The sequence below is a fragment of the Chrysochloris asiatica genome, unplaced genomic scaffold (genome assembly GCF_000296735.1).
Source record: "Chrysochloris asiatica unplaced genomic scaffold, ChrAsi1.0 scaffold00354, whole genome shotgun sequence".
NCBI lineage: Eukaryota > Metazoa > Chordata > Mammalia > Afrosoricida > Chrysochloridae > Chrysochloris > Chrysochloris asiatica.
The window spans coordinates 929,620-950,344 of record NW_006408872.1 but is presented as its reverse complement, the minus strand read 5'-3'; the positions used below and the strand labels follow the sequence as shown (position 1 = coordinate 950,344).

The following is a 20,725-nucleotide window of genomic DNA, read 5'->3' as shown; positions in this document are numbered from 1 at the left end:
TGAATGGTTAACCATTCTATGCTGTGTGTATCCCACTAGTAGTTTACCCCACCCCTAATACATCTATCTGGATTCCTGGTGTGGCACTACAAATTAATGCACTGGACTGCAAGGTCTAATTGAACCACAAAGGTCAGCAGTTCAAGTTACCAGCCGCTCCTCTGAAACCTTATACAGAGTCTCTATGAGTCAGAACTGATTCTATAGCACTTAACAAGAACAAACATACCTAGCTGGACTTTTGGTGTGAAGCTGTAGGATCATCACTGGACTGCAAACTACAAGGTTGGTAGTTCAAACCACTAGCTGCTCCTTGGAAACCCTATACAGGTTGCTATGAGTCAAAATTGACTCCATGGCACTTAACAACAACATATACCTATCTGGAGTCTGGTGTGTGGTGCCATAGGATAAGCACTCAATCTCAAGGTCAGTTTGAACTGCAAGGTGAGCAGTTAAAATTCATCAGCCGCTCCTCGGAAACACTACACAGGGTTACTATGAGTCACAACCGACTCAATGGCACTTAACAACAACAACATATACCTATCTATTGCTTGGCTGAACATGGAACCACGGAGGTGAATTCAATTGCAGACCTGAATTGTGACCATAGTTTTGAGGTTCCACCAGTTTATCTGACCAGTAATCCTAGTCCTTTTTTGTTTTATTTTTTAATGATTTTTAGTTTGGTTACACATTTTCTCCCACTGTATATTTCCAGAGCAGTTGGTAGTGGTACCCAAGAACCATCTAAGTCTTCTAGTCTCAGGGTCATGGACAATGGTGTTCCCATGGTCCATTAGCCCATTGGACTAATTGTTTCCAAGCAGCTTCAATTTTCACCATTCTTATCTCCCAGAAGGTCAATCTTTCAAATACTTTTCTCTCAGGAAACCTCAATTTTGGCTATTACAGCCTTCACCTGGAATAGACCCACTGACAATGGGGGGCGGAAATAGCTGCTCTACCTCAGATGAATTCATGTTTGACTAAATAACTGGGGGCCACAACCTGGTCATATGAACACATGAAATCAATCACCACACTGATACATAGTAGCGGTAACTCTAGCAATAACTTGGGCCTTGTGTCACTCACAGGATTAAGGTGCTGGGGTATGTGCACCAAAGAAGGCAGCAATGCCTACCTGGACAGTGTGTTCTCGTGTGCTCTCATGTGCCCTTGCATGTTCTTGTGTGTGCACACGTGCTCTTGAACATCCTCACGTGCTCCCCCATACTCTTGTGTATCAAGTGTCACTGGGCTAAGTGGGTTCAGTATTTCCAGTCACATTGTCATCTCTCATCAACTTACAACCTCCTATTTATTAGAAGGAGAGTGAAAGAAATCCCAGAGTGTGGAAACAGATTGCACTGAGTTCCAGGGGCAGGATGAGCAAACAGAGTGCAGACACAGATGCTGTGGGCATGGGAGAATGCTGCCATGTCAGAGTCGATGCGATGCTGAGGGTGGGGTTTGCTGTGGAGTTGGGAAGTGAAGGGAAAGCATCCAACAGCTGTGCCTGCATATCGCCGTGTGAAAGGGTGAACACCATGAAAGCTGCCTCTGCTGCAGTCTAGGATGCTGAAAAGCTGAATGGGATGGCACAGAGGCAGGAGGGAAGGCCTTGGCAGCAACCATGCAGAACTCCTCGTGTTCCAGTGTGACATGGTCATAAACTAAATAAGCAAGGGGTGAGACAATCCAGTAAAAGCTATCCCATGCTGTGGAGAAAATTAGGACCTTGTCCTTCCCCCATCCCAGCCTTCCCAGGCAGCCCCTCTGACCTGGACCCTTCTGCAGCCCAGGATTTCCTGAAACCCAAAGGTTAACATTCCCTCTTAGTTCTCCCCACTCTCAGGCTGTGACCTGCTATGGGTCCTAAACTGGGGTTGGGGAGTGAAAGGTGGTGAATGGTGAACACACCATAGGATTCTCCTTCGTTCTTCACACACATGGAGTGGTCCTTCTCCCTCCAACCCTAGCTTCTACCCACTGCTGCTTTTCCAAGGAGCCCAGCACTGCCACACCTGGGGATCACTGTTTATAGGTAACACCCACGTGGCAACGGACTGGGCTGAGGGACAGCTCTCAGCAGAAGCCTAGCAACTGGGACTGCCCCTCCCTGTCCTGGGGCGTCTAGCAACTGCCCAGGCACAGCTGGTTCTGGCTCACTGGCACTGGAGTTTGAGAAGGAGGAGGAATGTGACGGCCAGGCCAGTATACCGCCCCCCACCCGGCTCGGCTCTGCCCACCTGGCTGTCCCTGGAGGTAAACAGGCAGAGTCTGGTGAGTTCTGCAATAAATTCAGTGATGCCACTTACTTGTTCTTTCCTGCAGATAACTGAGGATTGAGGAAGACATACGGCCCTGCAGAAAGTGCCTCACAAGGTCTCTGCCATGGTGGACTCATTGGTGGCCGACCAAATGACTCGCCTGACACTCAAACTCTTGGAAAAGGTAGGAAGACCTAGGAAAAGTCATGTTTCTAATAATTCCCTTAAACAAACTCTACCCTTATGTTTTCAAAACAAGGGACAGTTCAAAGCAACACACCTTTGCTTTCTGCCTCTCGCAAACTGTCTGCAGGGGCGCTCCTGCTTCCAAAGTAGAGCCTTTCCCTGGTTTCATCCTTTGGTAAATTGATTATAGGTTTCTCAGTTCATACAGAACCTGGTAGGTTCTAGCACTTCCTGAGTCACAAGGTAGACATGGCTGCTGCTATGGAGACAGACTCAGGTGGACTTGCTTCAGGTGCCGGGCTACCTGGGTGGTCAGGCTGTGACCTGATGACCTGTGTCAAACATATTCTTCTCACTCTTTCTGAGGGTCTTTGGGACTGTGTGGGACCTAGGCCTGGTGGCTCCTCACATGCCTACCTGGCCTCCTTCCTCCTCATGGGGGAACCAAGTCTCCAGAGCTGCACCTGGCCCCCTCCCACAGGAGGGCTGTGGGGGAGGGGGGTCTCATTGGTTGAGGCAACCTGAGCCCTGCCCAGCTCAGGGCTCAGTAGGGTCTACAAAGCTGCAGGGCCACAGGTGGATCAGGGTAGAGGGGGCAAGTCAGACTGCACACCGGCAGGGGTGACTAGATGGTCATTGTGAGTCATCCTGCCCAGGACCACGCCTCAGAAAACTGTCCAAAGGAGGACCCATCAGAGTATGCATCCTCAGATTTTAAAATGGGAAATGCATGCATGATCCTGAGTAGTATGACCGAGGCAGTGCCTGAGAGAACCCAGGTATCACTGCAACCTTCACATGGCACTGCATACTTCCAAACACTGGGTCCAGGTCACATGGAAATACTCTTAGTTGTTCCTACAGCCCATGGACTAGATGCTTACAGCCAATAGCTCTGCAGGGTAGGCAGCTGGGGAGGGCAGGGCAGGTGGGGAGGCCCAGCTTCTGCTCACACTAAGCTGGAGCCAATGCCCACATCACACATGGTCTCTTGTCCTCTCAGAAGCTGGAGTGTGAGCGTGAGAACATGGAAGGGGAATCTGAAGTCCCACATCTTGTGGCAGGTAAGAGTCCTGGGCTGCTTGGAGCTGGCTCAGGTGGCACAAGATCGGCCATTCTGAGTGGAGGTAGGGACAAACAGTCTGCAATAGGAGTCCTCACCCCCTGCTCGGTACTTCTCGTCTTCCTGTTAGTGGCATGATTATCCTTAAGAAATTTCCTTGACGGCTTTTGTTTTTGTCTTTAAAACACTCATACACATGCATACATACACACATGTCCCAACACTGTGGTGCCCACACTCACAAGTACTACCGCCTTTAGACCGCAAAACCCAAAATGGGGTGACGGTTCCCATTTATCAAGTGAGAAAAGAAAGGCTGAGAAAGGTTAAGTAACCTACCCAGGCCACTGAGGTTGGAAGAATTAGCATCACAACCAATTGCTGAGTCCAGAGTCCTGAGCTTGTCCTGAGGGTGGCAGTGGAGGCAGTCCTGGACCCACCCTCCCCATGGTCTCCAGTCAAGTGCTCAGGCTACATGGAACCAGGGCAGGGACTGCATTCCTGATGAGGGAGTTGGGGTCCTGAGACACTTGGCAAATACTAAGAGACCCAGAGGAACATTTCTTGTTATGCAGACGTGGACCGGGGAGGCCACTGGCTTGGGCAGTGGGACCCCTGAAAGGCCAGTGGGATGCCGGACAGCTCTCAAAGGCAGCAGACAAGAGTCCTTATTGAGACTGAAAATTCCAAACTGTGTTACCTGATTGTGACACTGAGGGACTGGGAATCCTTGGCAGCTCACAGCCCCCACAGCTGGACTCAAGCAAGGAGCCAGTGGGCAGGTCCCCTGGACCCAGAGCAAAGAAGCCAGAGTCTGGCCTGGATACAGATCCGTCCAGAGCCTTCTCCTGAGTTTGGGCTCCTTTCCCAAGAGAGACATGGACAGAAGGGAGCTGCAGACGGGACTTCTGGGAGTTAGTAGACAGCGCTATGGCCCTAAACAAGTTGAAGTCACTGGTGGCTCCAGGTGGCTATGCTGTGAGCTGAGGCCCTGATACTAAGCCCTGGAAAGAGGATCCTTCCCTGCCCTGCCCATGGTCAGCAGTGCTAATGGAACTTTCTATGAGGTTGTTGCAAAAGCAGAGAGTCCTGAGCCTGGGTAGGAATCGGCTCTCTGTGACTTCCCAGGGGTCAGATGACCCATAGACTCCAACAAGAAGGCTGAGAGTTTGTGTTGTCCCAGTACCTGAAGATGACCCCTGAGCCCTCTTCTCTCTACACACTGGTTCAGTCCCAGCAAGCCCAGTTTTGCCTTTAATACCATAGCCACAAATCCCATAAGCAATGGGGTGGGGTGAGGGCAGAGCTTCTAAGAAATGACCCACTTTAACAGCCCTACGGCCCTCTCCCCGACGGAGCCCTTAGAGACAGGTACTTGCTGGAGGCTCCAGGTCACCCTGGTCCCAGAGCAGATGTGTTGGGGGCATTCCAAGGTGTGCCTGGCTTTTGAGTACATGTTTCCTTTCCAGGAGAGGAGGCCAGGCCAGATGATGCCCTCCAGATTGCCCTGAGGAGAAGGAAGGAGCTCCTGCAGAGACTCTGGGTAGGCCTGACCCTCCCAGCCAGCCTGGCCTGAGCCCACTGCAGCTCCTATCAGCCAGGCTGTTGATCTAGTCAGTGGGCTGTGATAATCAGTGGTCTCTGAGTGCTTAATGCTGCTTCTTGAGCATCTTTGACTCACTGATGATAACTGGTGACTCGCAGCTCCCTAGATAAGACATTGTATGCAGCCAAGAGGTGCTCAGGAGTTCTTGGCAGCTGAAGAGCTTGTGTTGGTTATATACATCAAAGGCAGAATATTAAGGAAGGACCCAGATCCTGCATGAAAAGGCAACTCTAAGACATCCTGGGCTTCATCCAGATTAGACTCAGGAATGTTGTGGGACAGAGGTCATAGAATCCAAGGTGGTAGTAAAGAGTAGCACTGCACTGGAGCTGAGTTTAGGAAGCTCTTCCTTCTAGAATAGAACTCTTCCTAGAGGGAGTGAGCATTGAGGCATGCTTGAAAGAGAAAACAGACTCTTTCTGCTTGAACAAAACAAAACAACCAGAAAACAATTTGGTAAAATTATAAAGAAAAAAGATTTTCACATGTGCCCCTCCAGAGGTCCCCAGGACCCCTCTCTATACTGGTTCAGTCCCAGCAAGCCCAGTTTGCCTGCAACCCCACAGCCACAGGTCCCATGAGCAATGAGGTGGGGCGAGGGCAGAGCCTCTGAGAAATGACCCACTTTAACAGCCCTATGACCCTTTCCCCCATGGAGCTCTATTTCTGAGGATTTGGATATTGTCACACCAGATGTGGCTCTCTGCGCATTTCCTTTCCTGGCTTCTGCAGGAGGCCAGCAGGTTCTGTATGTGTTTCAGGAACAGCACCTCCTGGAGGAGCTCTCTCGGGCCCACACCTGGAGGGGGACAGAGAGACGGGCCTGGGGGTCAGAGGTGCCCCCTGTGTTGGGCCACCCTGCCACCTCTACGCTACCGCCCCCACCAGGCCCAGAGCCACCCCGGATCATCCAGCACTCAGTAAGAGACATATCTTCACCAAACAGACATGAGAACAGCATGTCTGACTTGCAAGTACCCACGCAAGTGTGTATTGTGTGTGTATCTGTACTAAATATGCAATCCCATTCCAACCACCTCCTTATGCCCACAGTTTGTCAGAAGTTTTAGGAGAACAGTATGCTCATAGAAACATGTCATCTAGACAAAGAGATGATAATTGATTTATCTCTCTTATAACTACCCATTTCAGGGCAAACCCACCAGTGTTGTGAAAGTGCATTGAAGAGGGCTGATGGACTAAGAGCCAATGGTGCAAGGACCCTGCAGATCAGTGGAAGAGGGGATGGTTGTACCCCTTGTTGCATTTGAGAAACTAAGGTTCCAACTCCATCTTCCTAACTCCAACTCTGCTCTTAGTCTTTGCTCTAGGAGTGGAGTGGTTGGGAAGTTCAGCATCAGGAAGGAAGAAGTATGTCAACTCTTTCAAAACTTCATAGTGATCGGGGAAAGCTTAATACCTTAATTTTAAGGACTAAATTTAAAGGAGTCCTGGTGTGGTGCTGTAGGATAAAATGCAGGACCACATATTGTTTTGAACTGCAAGTTTGGCAGTTTGAACTTACCTGCTGCTCCTCAGAAACCCTATACAGGGTCACTATGAGCCGGAACTGACTTGATAGCACATAGCAACAAAACTTCAAGAGGTAAATGAGTGTCCAAATTTGAGAACTTCAAACTTTATTCAGCCTTCAGGTTTGTACGCAATGGAAAGCAACTCTGACTGGCTTAAGCAAAAGAAGATGTATTAGAGGGCAACTGTTGTTGTTGTTAAATGCCTTTGAGTTGGTTCTAACCCATAGTGACCCTGTGTAGGGTTTCCTAGGAGCAGCTGGTGAATTTGAACCACCAACCTTGCAGTTCAAACCAACTTTTCAGTCCACAGCACCTCACCAGGACCACCCAGAAAAGGGAGAGAGACCTGAGAAACTGCCAGGTTGAGTCTCCACAAAAAGTTCCATGTGACTCAGGTGCAGAGTATGGGAGAAGGGGAGAAAAGGAGGCCAAAATTGTAGCAGGACCATGTTAAGAATATTCTGGATTAGCTGGTCAAGAAGTTTGATGGTGCCTAACTGACTGGATTCATGACTAGGAGGGCTTTTGTTCTTGGGGAGGAGATCCTAGCTACACATTGTGGATGGAACCATGTGTGAAGGGCAACCTCAAAGGGATCCATGCTCACATAAACCCTAGAGTCCCTTTTTGTTGTGGGCTGCCTACTGTCCAGGTTCTAGATATCCTAGACTTTCCCTTTCAGTCTTCCAACACCTGGAATCCCTGAGACTTTTCTGGTCTCCCTTTCAGTTATCATAGGAATGGTGGGGGTCCTAGAGGAACTCAGGACCCCTTTCCCAAACCAAAAAGGCCTACCTTCACTGCATCTTTATCAGGGCTCAGTCATGCTATGTGATCCAATCTCATCCTGTAAGAGTGTGCGCAGTGGCCCTTGGTCACTAAACTGAGCTCGCCATCAGCTGGACTCAGGGATCCTGAGGTAGGAGGTCCTATTGGCCAGGACAAGCACAGCCATTCTAAGAATGCCTCCAGGAGTTGACAAACTATGACAACAGGCCAAAGTTGGGTTATCCTGTTTTTGTACAACCTGTCAGCTAACAAATCAAAAGAAGAATATTTTATAATATGTGAAAAGTATACAAAATTCAAAATTCAGTGCCCATAAATAAAGTTTTATCGACACACAGCCATTTGTTTATATATTCTCTATGGTTGCTTTCATACTACAACAGCAAATTTGAATAGTTACAGCTGAGACTGTATGACCTGAAAGCCTAAAATATTTATTATTTGGCCCTTTACAGAAAAAGCTTGCCAACTCTTGGGGTATGGCATACTTTCTGTAAGTGGAAAAATAAAGGACAAGGTCATGCAGAGCTTGTGTATACCAAAAATTAGAATAAAAGGTCTTCCTGCCCCTCTATCTACACCTAGTGCTTTCTTGAAGTTGCTGAACAATGACTTTAACTCAGCAGAGAAGCCAAGGGATATTTTCATGATAAGAACCTGATATATTTCTATTCTACCACTCATCTGTCAGTTTGTTGTATTGTCTTATGATTATGAGTCAGAACCTACTTGATGGCAATTAATGTATTTCTATTCAGGCAAACATAATGCAGACAGGCATTCACTTAGCTTGAAAAAGACAGAAAATGTAGGAACATTGAAAATGCCAACTCCTAAAGTGCTGTTGTTGTGGTGGTTAGGTGCCAACTCATGGTAACCATATATATAAACAGAACGAAACACTGCCTGGTTCTGCATCAGCCTCACAACTGTTGCTATATTGTAGCCCCTTGTTGAAGCCACTGGTCAATCCATCTCATTGAGGGTTTTCCTGTTTTTCACTGACCCTGTACTTTATCAACTATGGTGTCCTTTTCCAGGGACTGGTCCTTCATGATAAAGTATATGAGATAAAGTCTTGCTAGGCTCACTTCTAAGGAACATTCTTGTTGTAGTTCTATCAAGACAGATTTGTCCATTCTTCTGGCAGTCCATGGTTGTCTTAGTTATCTAGTGCTACTATAAAAGAAATATCACAAGTGGATGTCTTTGACAAACAGAGATTTATGATCTCACAGTTTAGGATCTCCTCCCCCAGGCCTAGCAACCCATTGCCTTAAGATGTTTTTGTTGTTAAATGCCACTGAGTCAGTTCTGACCCATAGCAACCCTGTGTTTCCGAGGAGCAGCTGGTGAGCTTGAATCACTGACCTTGCAGCTCAAACGGCTTTGCAGTCTGGCACATTAACCCAGTTTGGTGGTTATGTGCCGTGGAATCGGTTCCGACTCATAGCAACCCTGTACAGGGTTTCCGAGGCTGTAAATCTTTATGGGGAGCAGAAAGCCTCATCTTTCTCCCGTGTAACAGCTGGTAGTTTCAAACTGCTGACTTTAAGGTTCGCAGCCCGATTTGTAATCACTATGCTACCAGAGCTTCTTTTAACCCAGTTTAGGAGGCTAGAAAGCTGAATTCGGAGCACTAGCTCTTGTCTCCTTTTAGTATCTGTAAGTCCAGCATTCTTTAGAGATCTCCGTATGTCTAGAGCCTAGGAGCTTCATAGTGCAGGGATGCAGGTCCAAAGGCCACACTCCATTACTAGATCTTTCTTGGTGGTAGAAGGCCCTTCTTCTCTGCCTTTTACCACTTCTCTCTCCTTTTATCTCTTGTAAGATCTAAGGTGTTGCATGTCAAACTCTTGGGAATCTCCCTTACATTCCATCAGGGTCTTGATAGGATTAAGTGTGATGTATTGTGCTGTTGGATAAGCACCGAATTCCTAAACATAATGTTGGTGGTTGAAATCTACCAGCCACTCCTTTGAGAACTCCATACAGGGTCACTATGAATCAGAACTGACTCCATGGCATTTAACAACAACAACATCCCACCCTTAATCTTCTTATTGGTTTATCACGTCAGATCACATCATAGAGGATCATCACATAACTGCAAAACCATTGAGAATCATGGCCCAGCCATGCTGACACGTATTTTGGGGGACACAATTAAATCTATAACACTGATATATTTAATATTCTCCACAAACAGCATAATTCAAAGACACCACTATTCTTTGGTTTTTCATATTCATTGTTCAACTTTTGCATGCAATTGAGGCAATTAAAAATACCATGATGTGAGTTAGGTCCACCTTTGTCCTCAAAATGACATGTTTGCTTTTTAGAATTTTTGCAACAGACTTACCCAATGCAATATGCCATTTGATTCCTTGATTGCTGCTTCCATGAGTGTTGACTGTGGATCAAGTAAAATGAAATCTTTAACAACTCCAATTCTTTCCTTGTTTAATATGATGTGGCTTATTTGTCTAGTTGTGGGGATTTTATTTTCTTTACATTGAAGTGCAATCCATACTAAAGGCTGTAGTCTTTGATTTTCATCAGTATTTAAAGTCCTTTTCAGCAAGCAAGGTTGTGTCATCTGTAAATTGCAGGTTGATAGTGAATCTTCCTCAACTCCTGATGCCACATTTTCTTCTTTTTTCAAGTTTTATTGTTAATTGAGTGAAGATTTATAGAGATCACCAGTTATATTCAACAAATTATACACTTTGTTTCATCTCAATGATTGTAATCCCTTCTATGTAACAAAAGTTATCCCACTTCCTCCCTGTGATTTGTGTTTCCATTTCACCCTCCTTCCCATCCCTTCTCAACTTTGGTCTTAAGTAAATGTTGCCTTTTAAAAAATCTTGAACATTCCATGATGAGTACACCCTACTAGTGTTGTTGTCCTCCTTTCTTGTCTTTTACTTTCTTGTTCTAACTAAAACCCACAAGCATATATCTATCTATTCAGCCATCTATTCTTCTTTTAGGGCTAATTAAAGTTCCCTTTTGATCAGTGAATGGTGGGTAGGTAGGTGGATGGATAGGTGGTTGGATAGATGAATGGGGATGGAAGGATGGTGCATAAATGGGTGAATGAATGGATGGTTGGATGAATACGTAATACATGGAATGGTGGATGTGTGGGCGGGTAGATGGATAGGTGGATAGATAATTGAGTGGATAGATGGATGAATGGATAGGTGGGTAGGTGTATGGGTAGGCTGGTGTATAGTTGGGTGGATTCTATAGAACACACTTTTCTGGATGCATTCAGATAGCTAATTATTTGCCTCACCCTAGGTACCCCAGCCACCTGCCACCATCATTCAACAGCTACCTCATCAGCCTCTCATTGCACAGATTCCTGCCCCCCAGACCTTCCCCACTCCTAGGTCTGGGAGTATTAAGGAAGGTAAGTATTCCATATTATGATGAGTTTATAAAATCCCAATTGAAAGAAAAATATTTTTGTAAGCGGGATAGTTATATAGGGTCAACTTTGAGCTCCCCAACTGATGCTATAAATTTACTAACATGAACATAATGTTAACTTTAAGAAATCTTTATATGAAGGACAGCTCTTAAAGAAATAAGCAAGAGACAAAAGAAAGGGCACTGGACTAGGAGTCAAAAGAATTAGAATCTCATCTCAAAACATCCACTTATTACTGATACAACACTCTTGTTACATTGCTTCTTCTCTTTAAAGAACTTGTAGGTATTTCATTTTCAAAACAGATTTATTGCGATATGTGACATATCTTATATGTGACCTGTAAATACTTATTAAAGTGTGCATTTGATAAATTTTGACAAGCCATTACTACAATTAAGATAATAAACATAGTAATCACCCCAACAGTTTTCTTGTGCCCCTTTCACTTTCTCCTCAAGCAACTGCTGATCTGCTTTATGTGTTATAGTGACAAAAAGCAGATTAGCAGGTGCTTGAGGAAGCAGACAGGCAGACTGGCAGGCTGCTAAGGTCAGAGCATGAGTTAGATGGAAGATCTAGATCCAGTAGAAAACAAACAAGCTGCCTTAGTGTCTAATATATTGGAAGCAGACCACACCCCTGAGGAGTGTTGTTATTGTTGAATGCTGTCAAATAGGTTCCAACCCATAGCGACCCTATATAGGGTTTCCAAGGGGCAGTTGATGAGCTTGAACCGCCGACCTTGCAGTTCAAACCGACTTTGCAGTCCAGCACATTAACCCACAGCACCACACCAGGACTCTCCTGATATATCCTTTCAACTGTTTGGCTCATAGCAGATTAATCAGAAGAGTCCATTACATTATATGAGATCTCATTATGGGGATAACTACATCTCAAATGCCAAACCACTGAGAATCTTGTCCCAGCCAAGTTGACACAAAACCTTACCTATCACATATGGTAGGAACTAATTTTTATCTAGCTTTTTTCACTAAGCATATTTTTTTCAATCATACTTACGTTTGTTATATTAATACTTTGTTTCTTTTCATTACTGAGTAGTATCCCATTGTACAGATGTGCCACAATTTTTTTATCCATTCACCCAAGATAGACACTTGGGTTGTTTCTCTTTGTCTTGTTTGTTGTTATTACCAAAAGACTGATAAGAACATTTATGGTGTCTTTTTGAAGACATATGTTCTCATTTGTCCTAGGTAAATACCACCTTCTGGAAATAAGTTTTCATCAACTTGAAACAGATTTTTTACAAGTTTCTTTAGGGCAGTCTCTTTAACATAGTCTCTGAAAAAAGTTTTCTTTTCTATAAATGTTTTTATTTGCCCTTGTTTTTTTTTTTGCCCTTGTTTTAAATACTAGTTGCTTTCTGATATCTATTATTGTTGATGTATCTGCTGTCATTCTCTGAATTCCCTTCTAGATGAGCTAGGATTTCTTTCTGGCTATTTCTAAGGTCTTCACTTTGTTTCAGATGTTTTACAGTTTTACACTAATATATCAAGGTGTGGATTTATTTTTATTCTTCTTGGTTTGGATACAATATGTTTCTTGTATCTGTGAGGTTATTTATTTTTTAATTTAATTTGTTGTTGATAATAAACACACCAGAGCATAAACCAGTCCAACTTATTTCTACATTCACAATTCAGTAACATTGATTACATTCTTCTAGTTATGTAACCATTCTCATTCTCTTTTTTTGAACAAATATTCCCACAATAACATAAATTTACAGCTCTCTAAATTTTCTATCTAATCTTTCAAGTTGCGGTTGTCAGTATGATCTCATGTAGTCCTGGTGTGGCGCTATGGGTTAATACACTGGACTGTAAAGTCGGTTTGAGCTGCAAGGTCGTGGTTCAAGCTCACCTCAGAAACCCTATACAGGTTGCTATGGGTTGGAACCGACTCATTTGGCACTTAACAGGAAATTCTTGAAATAGGCCAATGCTCAAAACAGATAGATTCTCTACTAGTTAAGCTATTTTCTTTTAATTTGAAGATTAAAGGATATTTTTGGTTTAATGTTTAATGCCTAAAGATTATCTCAGGCCAAAAGTTTCAGGGACTAATCTAGCATTCCTGGGCTCTGAAATGCTGGATTCCATGAGAATTTTACATTTCATTCTGCACATTCCCCTTTTTATCATCATTCTTTTATAGGAGCTATGATCAAAATGTTTAGTAATGGTAGCTAGGCACCATGCAGTTCTTCTCATCCCATGGCAAAGGGGGCAGCTGTTTAAGGAGGCAATTAGTTAGGTGTTCCATTTCCTTCTCCTATCTTGTCTCGCCTCCTTTTGTGAGATTATGTTTTTGTTAGTTCTGGAAAATATGCAGCCACTATCCTTTTCAATATTGTCTGTCCTATTTCAATATTGTCTGGGACTCCGATCTGAAATTGTCAGTCTCTCTTTTTCTACTCCAAGTCAGCGAACCTTACTTCTATATGTTGTTTTTTTTCTTTCTGATGTATTCTAGAAAAATTCTTTGAATATATCTTATAGTTTTCTGATTCTGTTTTTAACTCTATTTTACTATTCTATTTGTCCACTTACTTTTTTAAATTTCTGCAAATAATTATTTCAAGAGCTTCCATTTTTAAGTCTTCCTGTTCAATACTAACAGTTTCTTGTTATATGCTCATTTAAAAAATTATCCTTCTTTAAACATCTCTTTAAAAATTTTATATATCATTCTGTACAATACAGACCTTGGAGGCTATTTTTTTCTGGCTTTTAATCACAGTTAGCTTTCCTTCCCTTGCATTTGGGAATCATGTATGTGTGAGTGTTGGATTGTGTGTGAGAGAGAGAGCGAGATCATGAATTTTTAAATGCTTTATTGAAATATATATACAGAGAAGCATACTAATCATAAGCACACAGCTTGATCAATTTTCACAAAGTAAAGATGTGGACTAATGTGTCAGACTGCAAAGTTGTTTGAACTGCAAAGTCAGTAGTTCAAGCTCACCAGCTGCTCCTTGGAAACCTTATACAGGGTCACTATGAGTCGGAATTGACTCGATGGCACTTCACAACAACAACAACAAAGATACCCATGTAAAAAGCCCTAGGCCCTCATCAAGAATCAGAAACCATCCCTCTCCTTCCCTGCCTATACCTCATTCCAGTCACTCCTCTCCAAATAAAACAGCAAAAACAGAGAAATCACTAATCCTTACGTCTATCCTGAAATCTACCTGACCTCCTCACCACCTGGAACTCTGTAACTTTATTTTTTCCTCCCTTTGCTTTGTAGTTGTCTTGATCATATACTGACATCCCAGATTCCTTCTTTTTAGTCTTATAGTTTTGTTCTACTCTGTACACTTCCATGTCTGGACTGAATGCCATATGGTATTGCTATATATATCAATCTCTGGTTGCAGTCTGCTCTTGTTGGTTCACAGTCCAAAGAACTCCGTTTAGTATATTTTGGAGAATTTCCTTGCCTTTTACAATGCCCTTTAATTTGTGTTTATCCTGAGATGTTCTAATTTCACCATCATATTTGACAGACAGCTGTGCTGGGTATATGATTCTTGGCTGGCAGTTTTTTCTTTCAGAGTTTTGTATATGTATCCCCATTGCCTTCTTGCCTGCATGGTTTCTGCTGAGAAATCAGACTTTAGTCTTATTGGTTTTCCTTTGTAGGTAACATTTCATTTTTCCCTAGCTGCTTTCATGATTCTTTTCTTAACTTTGATTTTGGAGAGTTTGATTATGATATGTCTTAGTGATTTTCTTTCAGGGTCTATCCTGCCTGGGGTCTGTTCAGCTTCTTGAATGCTAATCTTTTTATTCTTTATGATGTTAGGGAACTTTTCTTCCAGCATCTCTTCTACTATCTTTTCTGTGGTTTTCCTTGTCTCTTCTTATTCTGAAATTCCAATCACCCTAGGTTATTTTTCTTCATGTTGTCCCACATGAATCTTAGGCTTTCTTCATATTTTTCCTTTTTTTTCTGATTGTTCTTCTATTTTACCAGTACTAAGAGAGTTCTCTTTAAGCTTGCTAATTCTAGCTTCCAATAATTCAATTTTATTCCTTTGCCATTTCAGTGAATTGTCCATTTCTAATATTTTAGTATTGATCATCTGAACCTCTGTTTGGAGATTTTGTATTGTCTCCAATGTTGTTATCTATTTTGTTTGATTGTTCCTGCAGCATTTTTTTGAATTCTTCCTTGACCTTTCTGTGAAACATTTGGATGTACCTCATTATCATGCTCCTGAATTCTTTTTCAGGTTGTTCCAGTGCCTCTCTTTCCTCAAAAGTATTTTCTAGCTCTTCCTCTTGGTCGTTTGTTTGAGCTGCTCTGTCTTGTTTTTGTGTGTGAATAGAAACTACTTTCTGCTGCTTTTTAGGCTTTGTGATGTTGTTATATTTATATTAAATTGATGAATGTATGTTGGTGTATTTTTAGGCACTCACCAGTTGCCTCTGTTCACTGTTCATATGGTTAAATTCATAATGGCTTTAGCAAATGTTGGGTGTAATCACTACTCTGGTGTTAGCAGCTGGTATGGACTCTTGCCCAACTGGTAGGGTTGTAAAGGGTATGACTATGGCTTGGATATATGGTTACATTTGCTGTCTTCTGTTGTGTGATGCAAGAAGAAAGAAGAGAAAGAAAGAGAGAGAAAGAGAAAAAGAAAGACAACAATAAAAAATCCCTTACAGCAAAAAGGAAAAAAAAAAGGCAAAACAGAAAGTCAATGGCTTTCTCTCCACCAGCAGATAGTGTGCTCTGCCACCTACTGGCCTCTTGCCTTCACAGTCGCCTGGAAAAGTTCAAATTGGCCATGCTGTGTCTGGAGGGCCTGCCTAGATCATTTGCCTTTCCTTCCTTCCTTTTTTTTTTTTTTTCTCTACCCCATGCATCCGTTCAGCCCCCTCTCCTAATGAGAGCCAGACCAGAGTTGGCCAGGGTTGACTTTGCAGATTTGGAGCTTAGCCTACCCTAGTGTGGTTATTGTATATAACGCCTCCCCAGGGCTTAAAACTTCCAAGTGGTTCTGACTGCCTGAAAAGCAGGAGATTCCCTGGAATGGTATGCTAGAGGAAAAAGGAAGAATAAATATATGAATAAATCACACCTTTGTCTCCATGAGCCACAGGTAGGTTTCTTCAATAAAAATATGCTTTCTCATCTCTAAAGCCATTCATGAACTTTCAAGATGCCTATGGTAGGTTTTGTCTGCAGCAGCTGCTTGTCAGTCACCTGTGTCTTGCTGTGTCTATTTGACTCTGTCTCCCAGTAAGCACTCGATCCACTTTTCTATTAGTTTCAGGATGGTCCATGTTGTCTGTCTTGTCTGGTTTTCCATATCCTTGCTGCAGAGAGCCTGCACAGCCTTTATGCCTAGTCTGCCATCTATTTCTGACCCTCTCCTTACTTCCAATACTATAGTTTTGCTTATCCTCAAATTTCATATCATGTAAATCTTACAGTATATACTTTTTCCCCCAGTATATACTTTTTGTAGTTGGCTTCTTTCACCCAATATTACATTTGTGATATTTTCTATATTCTTGGAAAGAGTTGTAGCTTGATTAATCTCGTTGATGCATACTATTTGTATTAGTTTCCCATTGCTGCTGTAAATCATCACACATTTAATGGTTTAAAACAACACAATTTATTATTTTACACAAGATCAGAAGTTGAAAATGGGTCAAAAGCTGTGTTCATTCTGGAGGCCCTAGGGAACATCTGTTTCTTTACCTTTTCTACCTTCAAGAGGCTGCACACATTTTTTAGTTCATGATTCCTCCTCCTTATTGCTCCTACCTCTGTTCCCATGATTACATCCCCTACTCCTCTGACTCTCCTGCTTACCTCTCGTAAGGATTACTGGATTACATTGGGCCTACCCAGATAACCTTGCAATTAGCAGCCTAATGCTAAGCCCTGGTGGTGCTTTGGAGGAAGATGAGGCTGTCTGCTCTCCTTGAGGCTGTTGCTCTCAAAAAGATTTAGTCTCAGAAACCCTATGGAGTAGTTCTATTCTATTTTATATAGGGTTACTATGAGTTGGAAATGGAGTCCTGGTGTGGTGCTGTGGGATAAAGCACTGAACTGCAAAATTGGTTTGAACCACAGGGTCAGCAGTTCAAACTCACCAGCTACTCCTTGGAAACCCTATACAGGGTTGTTATGAGTTGGAACTGACTCTTTGGCACTTAACAACAACAATAATGAATTGGAATCAATAGATGGTTTAGTTTAGACCCAAACAATACAGGATAATTTTCCCAGCTACAAAGATCTTTTGCCATGGAAGGTAATGTATTTTCAGGTCCTGGGGATTGTTATTGTTGTTGCTAAGTGCCATTGAGCCAGTCTGACTGATAGTGACCCGATGAGTACAACAGAATGAAACACCGACTAAGTCCTATGCCATTCTCACAAATGCTGCCATACATGAGCCCACTGCAGCCAATCCATCCTGTTGGGGGTCTCCCTCCACTTTACCCAGCATGATGTCTGTCCTTCTCCAGGAACTGATCCCTCCTGATAATACGTCCAAAGTATGAGTGATGAAGTCTAGTCACATTGGTTTCTAAGGAGCATTCTGGTTATACTTCTTCCAACACAGATTTGTTTGTTCTTCTGACAGTCCATGGTACGTTTAGTATTCTTTGCCAGTGCCATAACTCAAATGCATCAATTCTTCTAGTCTTCCTTATTCACTGTTCACCTTTCACATGCAATATGAGGCTATTGGAAACACTGTGGTTTGGATCAGGTATGCCTTAGTCCTCAAACTGGCATCTTTGCTCTTCAACACTTTAAAGAGGTCTTGGGCAGCAGATTTGCCTTATGCAATATGTCATTTGATTTCTTGACTGTTGCTTCCATGACTGTTGATGGTGGATCCAAGCAAAACAGTCTTTGACAACTTCAATCGTTTGAATTTTCCCACTGCTATGCTTCTTCAGGGATCAGCTCTGATTGCCCTCCCTCTCTTCTCCTGTAGCCCCCTTGGCTCACAGTCTTGGCCTGGCAGCCCAGCCCCAGCTCCTGATGTTCCTCTCTGAGCCCAGTCCCCAGACTCTAGGATTTGTTGTTGCTGTTGTTGTTAAGTGCTTTTGACTCTAGTGGTCACATTATTTGTTTGAGAGGATAGTCTTAGGAGACCTCTCCTTCCATTGTACAGTCGACAAAGCCTCCAGGACAGTACGTTTCCGGGATCTAGGTGCTGTGGAAAGTACCAATGTTTACCTGTCATGTGGGCAGAAATTAAAATTTTGTAACTCTCAGTGTTGGTGAGTATACTAGTTTCCTGGAACTGCTGTAACAAATCACTACAAACTATCTGGCTTGCAATAATATTTACAATTCTGGGGGCCAGAGGCTGAAATCAAGGTGGGAGCAGGGCCTAGGAGAGGCTCTAGGGGAAGACCCTTCCTTGCCTTGCTCACCTTGCTCAACAGTCCCTTGGCTTGTGGTTCTAGTACTCTAGTCCCTGCCAGTGTCCACACAGATTTGCCTCAAATCTCCTTCTGCATTTCTCATGTAGGAATATTTGTCATTGCATTTGGGCCCATTCAGATCATTTAGAATAATCTCCCATCTCAAGAGCCTTTAGTTTAATTACATCTGTGAACAAGTCTTTTTCCAAATATCCCATTCCAGGGTCCCCAGGGTTAAAATATGGACATACCTTTTGGGTCCACCTGTAACCCATGACAATTATGATTTGAGGAGTGGAGCTCGTGTTCATCATTGTTGTTGTTGTTGTTGTTGAGTGCCGTCGAGTCGGTTCCGACCCATAGCGACCCTGTACAGGGTTTTCGAGGGTGTAAATCCTTACGGGAATAGAAAGTCTCATCTTTCTCCCGCGGAGCGGCTGGTAGTTTCGAACCGCTGACCTTAAGGTTCGCAGCCCGATTCGTAACCACTATGCTACCAGAGCGTCCTCGTGTTCATCTTTAGCAGAATGAAAATTGGGGTCTCTTAAAACACACATACCTTTGACTTAGATGTTTTATCTCTCAGAAGGTATCTCACAGACCTGCACAAAGACAAAAGTGCCAGATGTTCTGCTGCTTGCTAAAGCACCATTGTAAACAAATACTTATAAACACAAGTTTTGTTTCTAAAGTAGGCCCCATAACTGGCACCTCTCCACAGGCATTCTGAGTCCTCTCTCTCCTTTCAGACATGGTGGAGATGATGCTGATGCAGAACGCCCAGATGCACCAGATTATCATGCAAAACATGATGCTCAAGGCTCTGCCACCTGCTGCACTGGCTGCCCCAGGGCCACAGATCACCGCCCTGCACCCCACCCCACAGGTAGGCCAGGCAGGAGCAGCTTGGGGTGGGGGACAGTGGGGACCACCCAATCTAAACAAGAGCACCTGGAATTGTTTTCCTTCTGGAAATATTTATAGCTATAGGCCTCTAAAAGGAGTTGTGGTGTGGTGCTATGGGTTTATGTGTTGGACTGCAAGGTTAGTTTGAACTGCAAGGCTGGTGGGGGCTCAAGTTTACCAGCTGCTCCTTGGAAGCCCTATACAGGGTTGCTCGCTATGAGTTGGAACTGACTTGATGGCACTTAACAACAACATGCCTCTAAAAAGGGGCTCATAAAGTTATTGTCTAAAGTCAGGCTATAGTCAGTGTGGTTCCTGTAGTCCGTGTGGGGCTGGCACTCCTTGCCCCTCTCAAATCTGATTCAGGATTCTGGGGGACTACAAAGAGGGTGGGGTCCTCACTTGAAACGTTCTCACTTACCTGTGTCATTTCAGGATCCGCAGTGGGCACACCCTGTCTTCCAGCGAGCAGAAAAGCAGAGGCTGGCCTCGGTGCACCACCATCACCACTATGCACCCCCAGCCCCACTACAATCCATCTCCACACCTGGGACCCCTATGAGCTACCCCATGTGGCCATCAGTTGTTGCAGCCACGGCACTCCCACAGGCCGCCAACTTTCAGCCCACAGTGCGCCATGTGGCTGGCCCTATGGCTGCTGCTACCCTGCCCGTCCTTAATTCGTAAGTCCTGGTTGGGTGAGATGTGAGCTCACTTTGTCAGGCAGGGGTGGGAGGATGGGGTGGTCACAGCTATGGACCAGTATGTGTGTTGTAGCTGTCCCAAGGTCTAGATCTCCTCCATATACTCTCTGCTGAAAAGCCAGACTTTAGAGAGGTGCCAGGGAAGGATAGAGGATGGGGTTTAGGGAATTCTCATCCAGTGTAGCTGCTCCAGCCACACATAGTCCACCACCTGGCTGAGTCTGAACCTCATGCCACCTTTTGGGAGAAGCTTACTGCTGGTTCTGGTCATTTGTCCAACCAAGGATGAGTATACAGTACAAGTGGTCTGTGAGAGTCTTTCTACTCAAGCCTAGAGCATCCCTCTCAGTATGACTCACCTGCATTTTGATGTTCGAAGCAAAGTCAGAACCTCCTCCTAACAGAGGTATCCTCAAAACACCTTTTCCTTTCCTCTAGGACTACATCTGATGGTGTCCTTACCACACAAGCCCCAGGATTGTGAGCCCTGCTTGCTACAGATCTGGTAAGCAGAGGGACATTGGTTTGTGTTCACGCACCTCAGGTACAGGTATGCACTGTCCACTTTAGGGAGGCTGAAAAGGTCTGAGCAGATGGAATCCCTGCACCTGGACTCAGAACATGTGAAACTACTTGGTTTAACAGAGATTTTAATCAGGAAGGAATTTAAGAAAACTATAGCTCAGAGCTCTGGTAGCATAGTGGTTACAAATCGGGCTGTGAACCTTAAGGTCAGCAGTTTGAAACTACCAGCTGCTCTG

The 20,725-nt window shown here is 43.9% G+C and overlaps 1 protein-coding gene across 1 annotated transcript; it reads left to right on the top strand.

Moving 5' to 3' along the window:
* Positions 1-2,403: 2,403 nt before the first annotated feature.
* Positions 2,404-19,947, top strand: LOC102832097 (chromosome unknown open reading frame, human C21orf58). Its single transcript, XM_006876126.1, has 7 exons — positions 2,404-2,463; positions 3,469-3,529; positions 4,998-5,071; positions 5,896-6,054; positions 10,771-10,882; positions 19,104-19,240; positions 19,696-19,947. Exons 1-7 carry the CDS (start codon positions 2,404-2,406, stop codon positions 19,945-19,947), a joined length of 855 nt encoding a protein of 284 aa, XP_006876188.1.
* The last annotated feature ends 778 nt before the right edge of the window (positions 19,948-20,725 follow it).

Coding starts and splice junctions, on each gene's coding strand:
- LOC102832097 (XM_006876126.1), top strand. CDS start 2,404: ATGGTGGACTCATTGGTGGCCGACCAAATGACTCGCCTGACACTCAAA. Junction 2,464..3,468: donor CACTCAAACTCTTGGAAAAG/GTAGGAAGACCT, acceptor TTGTCCTCTCAG/AAGCTGGAGTGTGAGCGTGA. Junction 10,883..19,103: donor GTCTGGGAGTATTAAGGAAG/GTAAGTATTCCA, acceptor CTCTCCTTTCAG/ACATGGTGGAGATGATGCTG.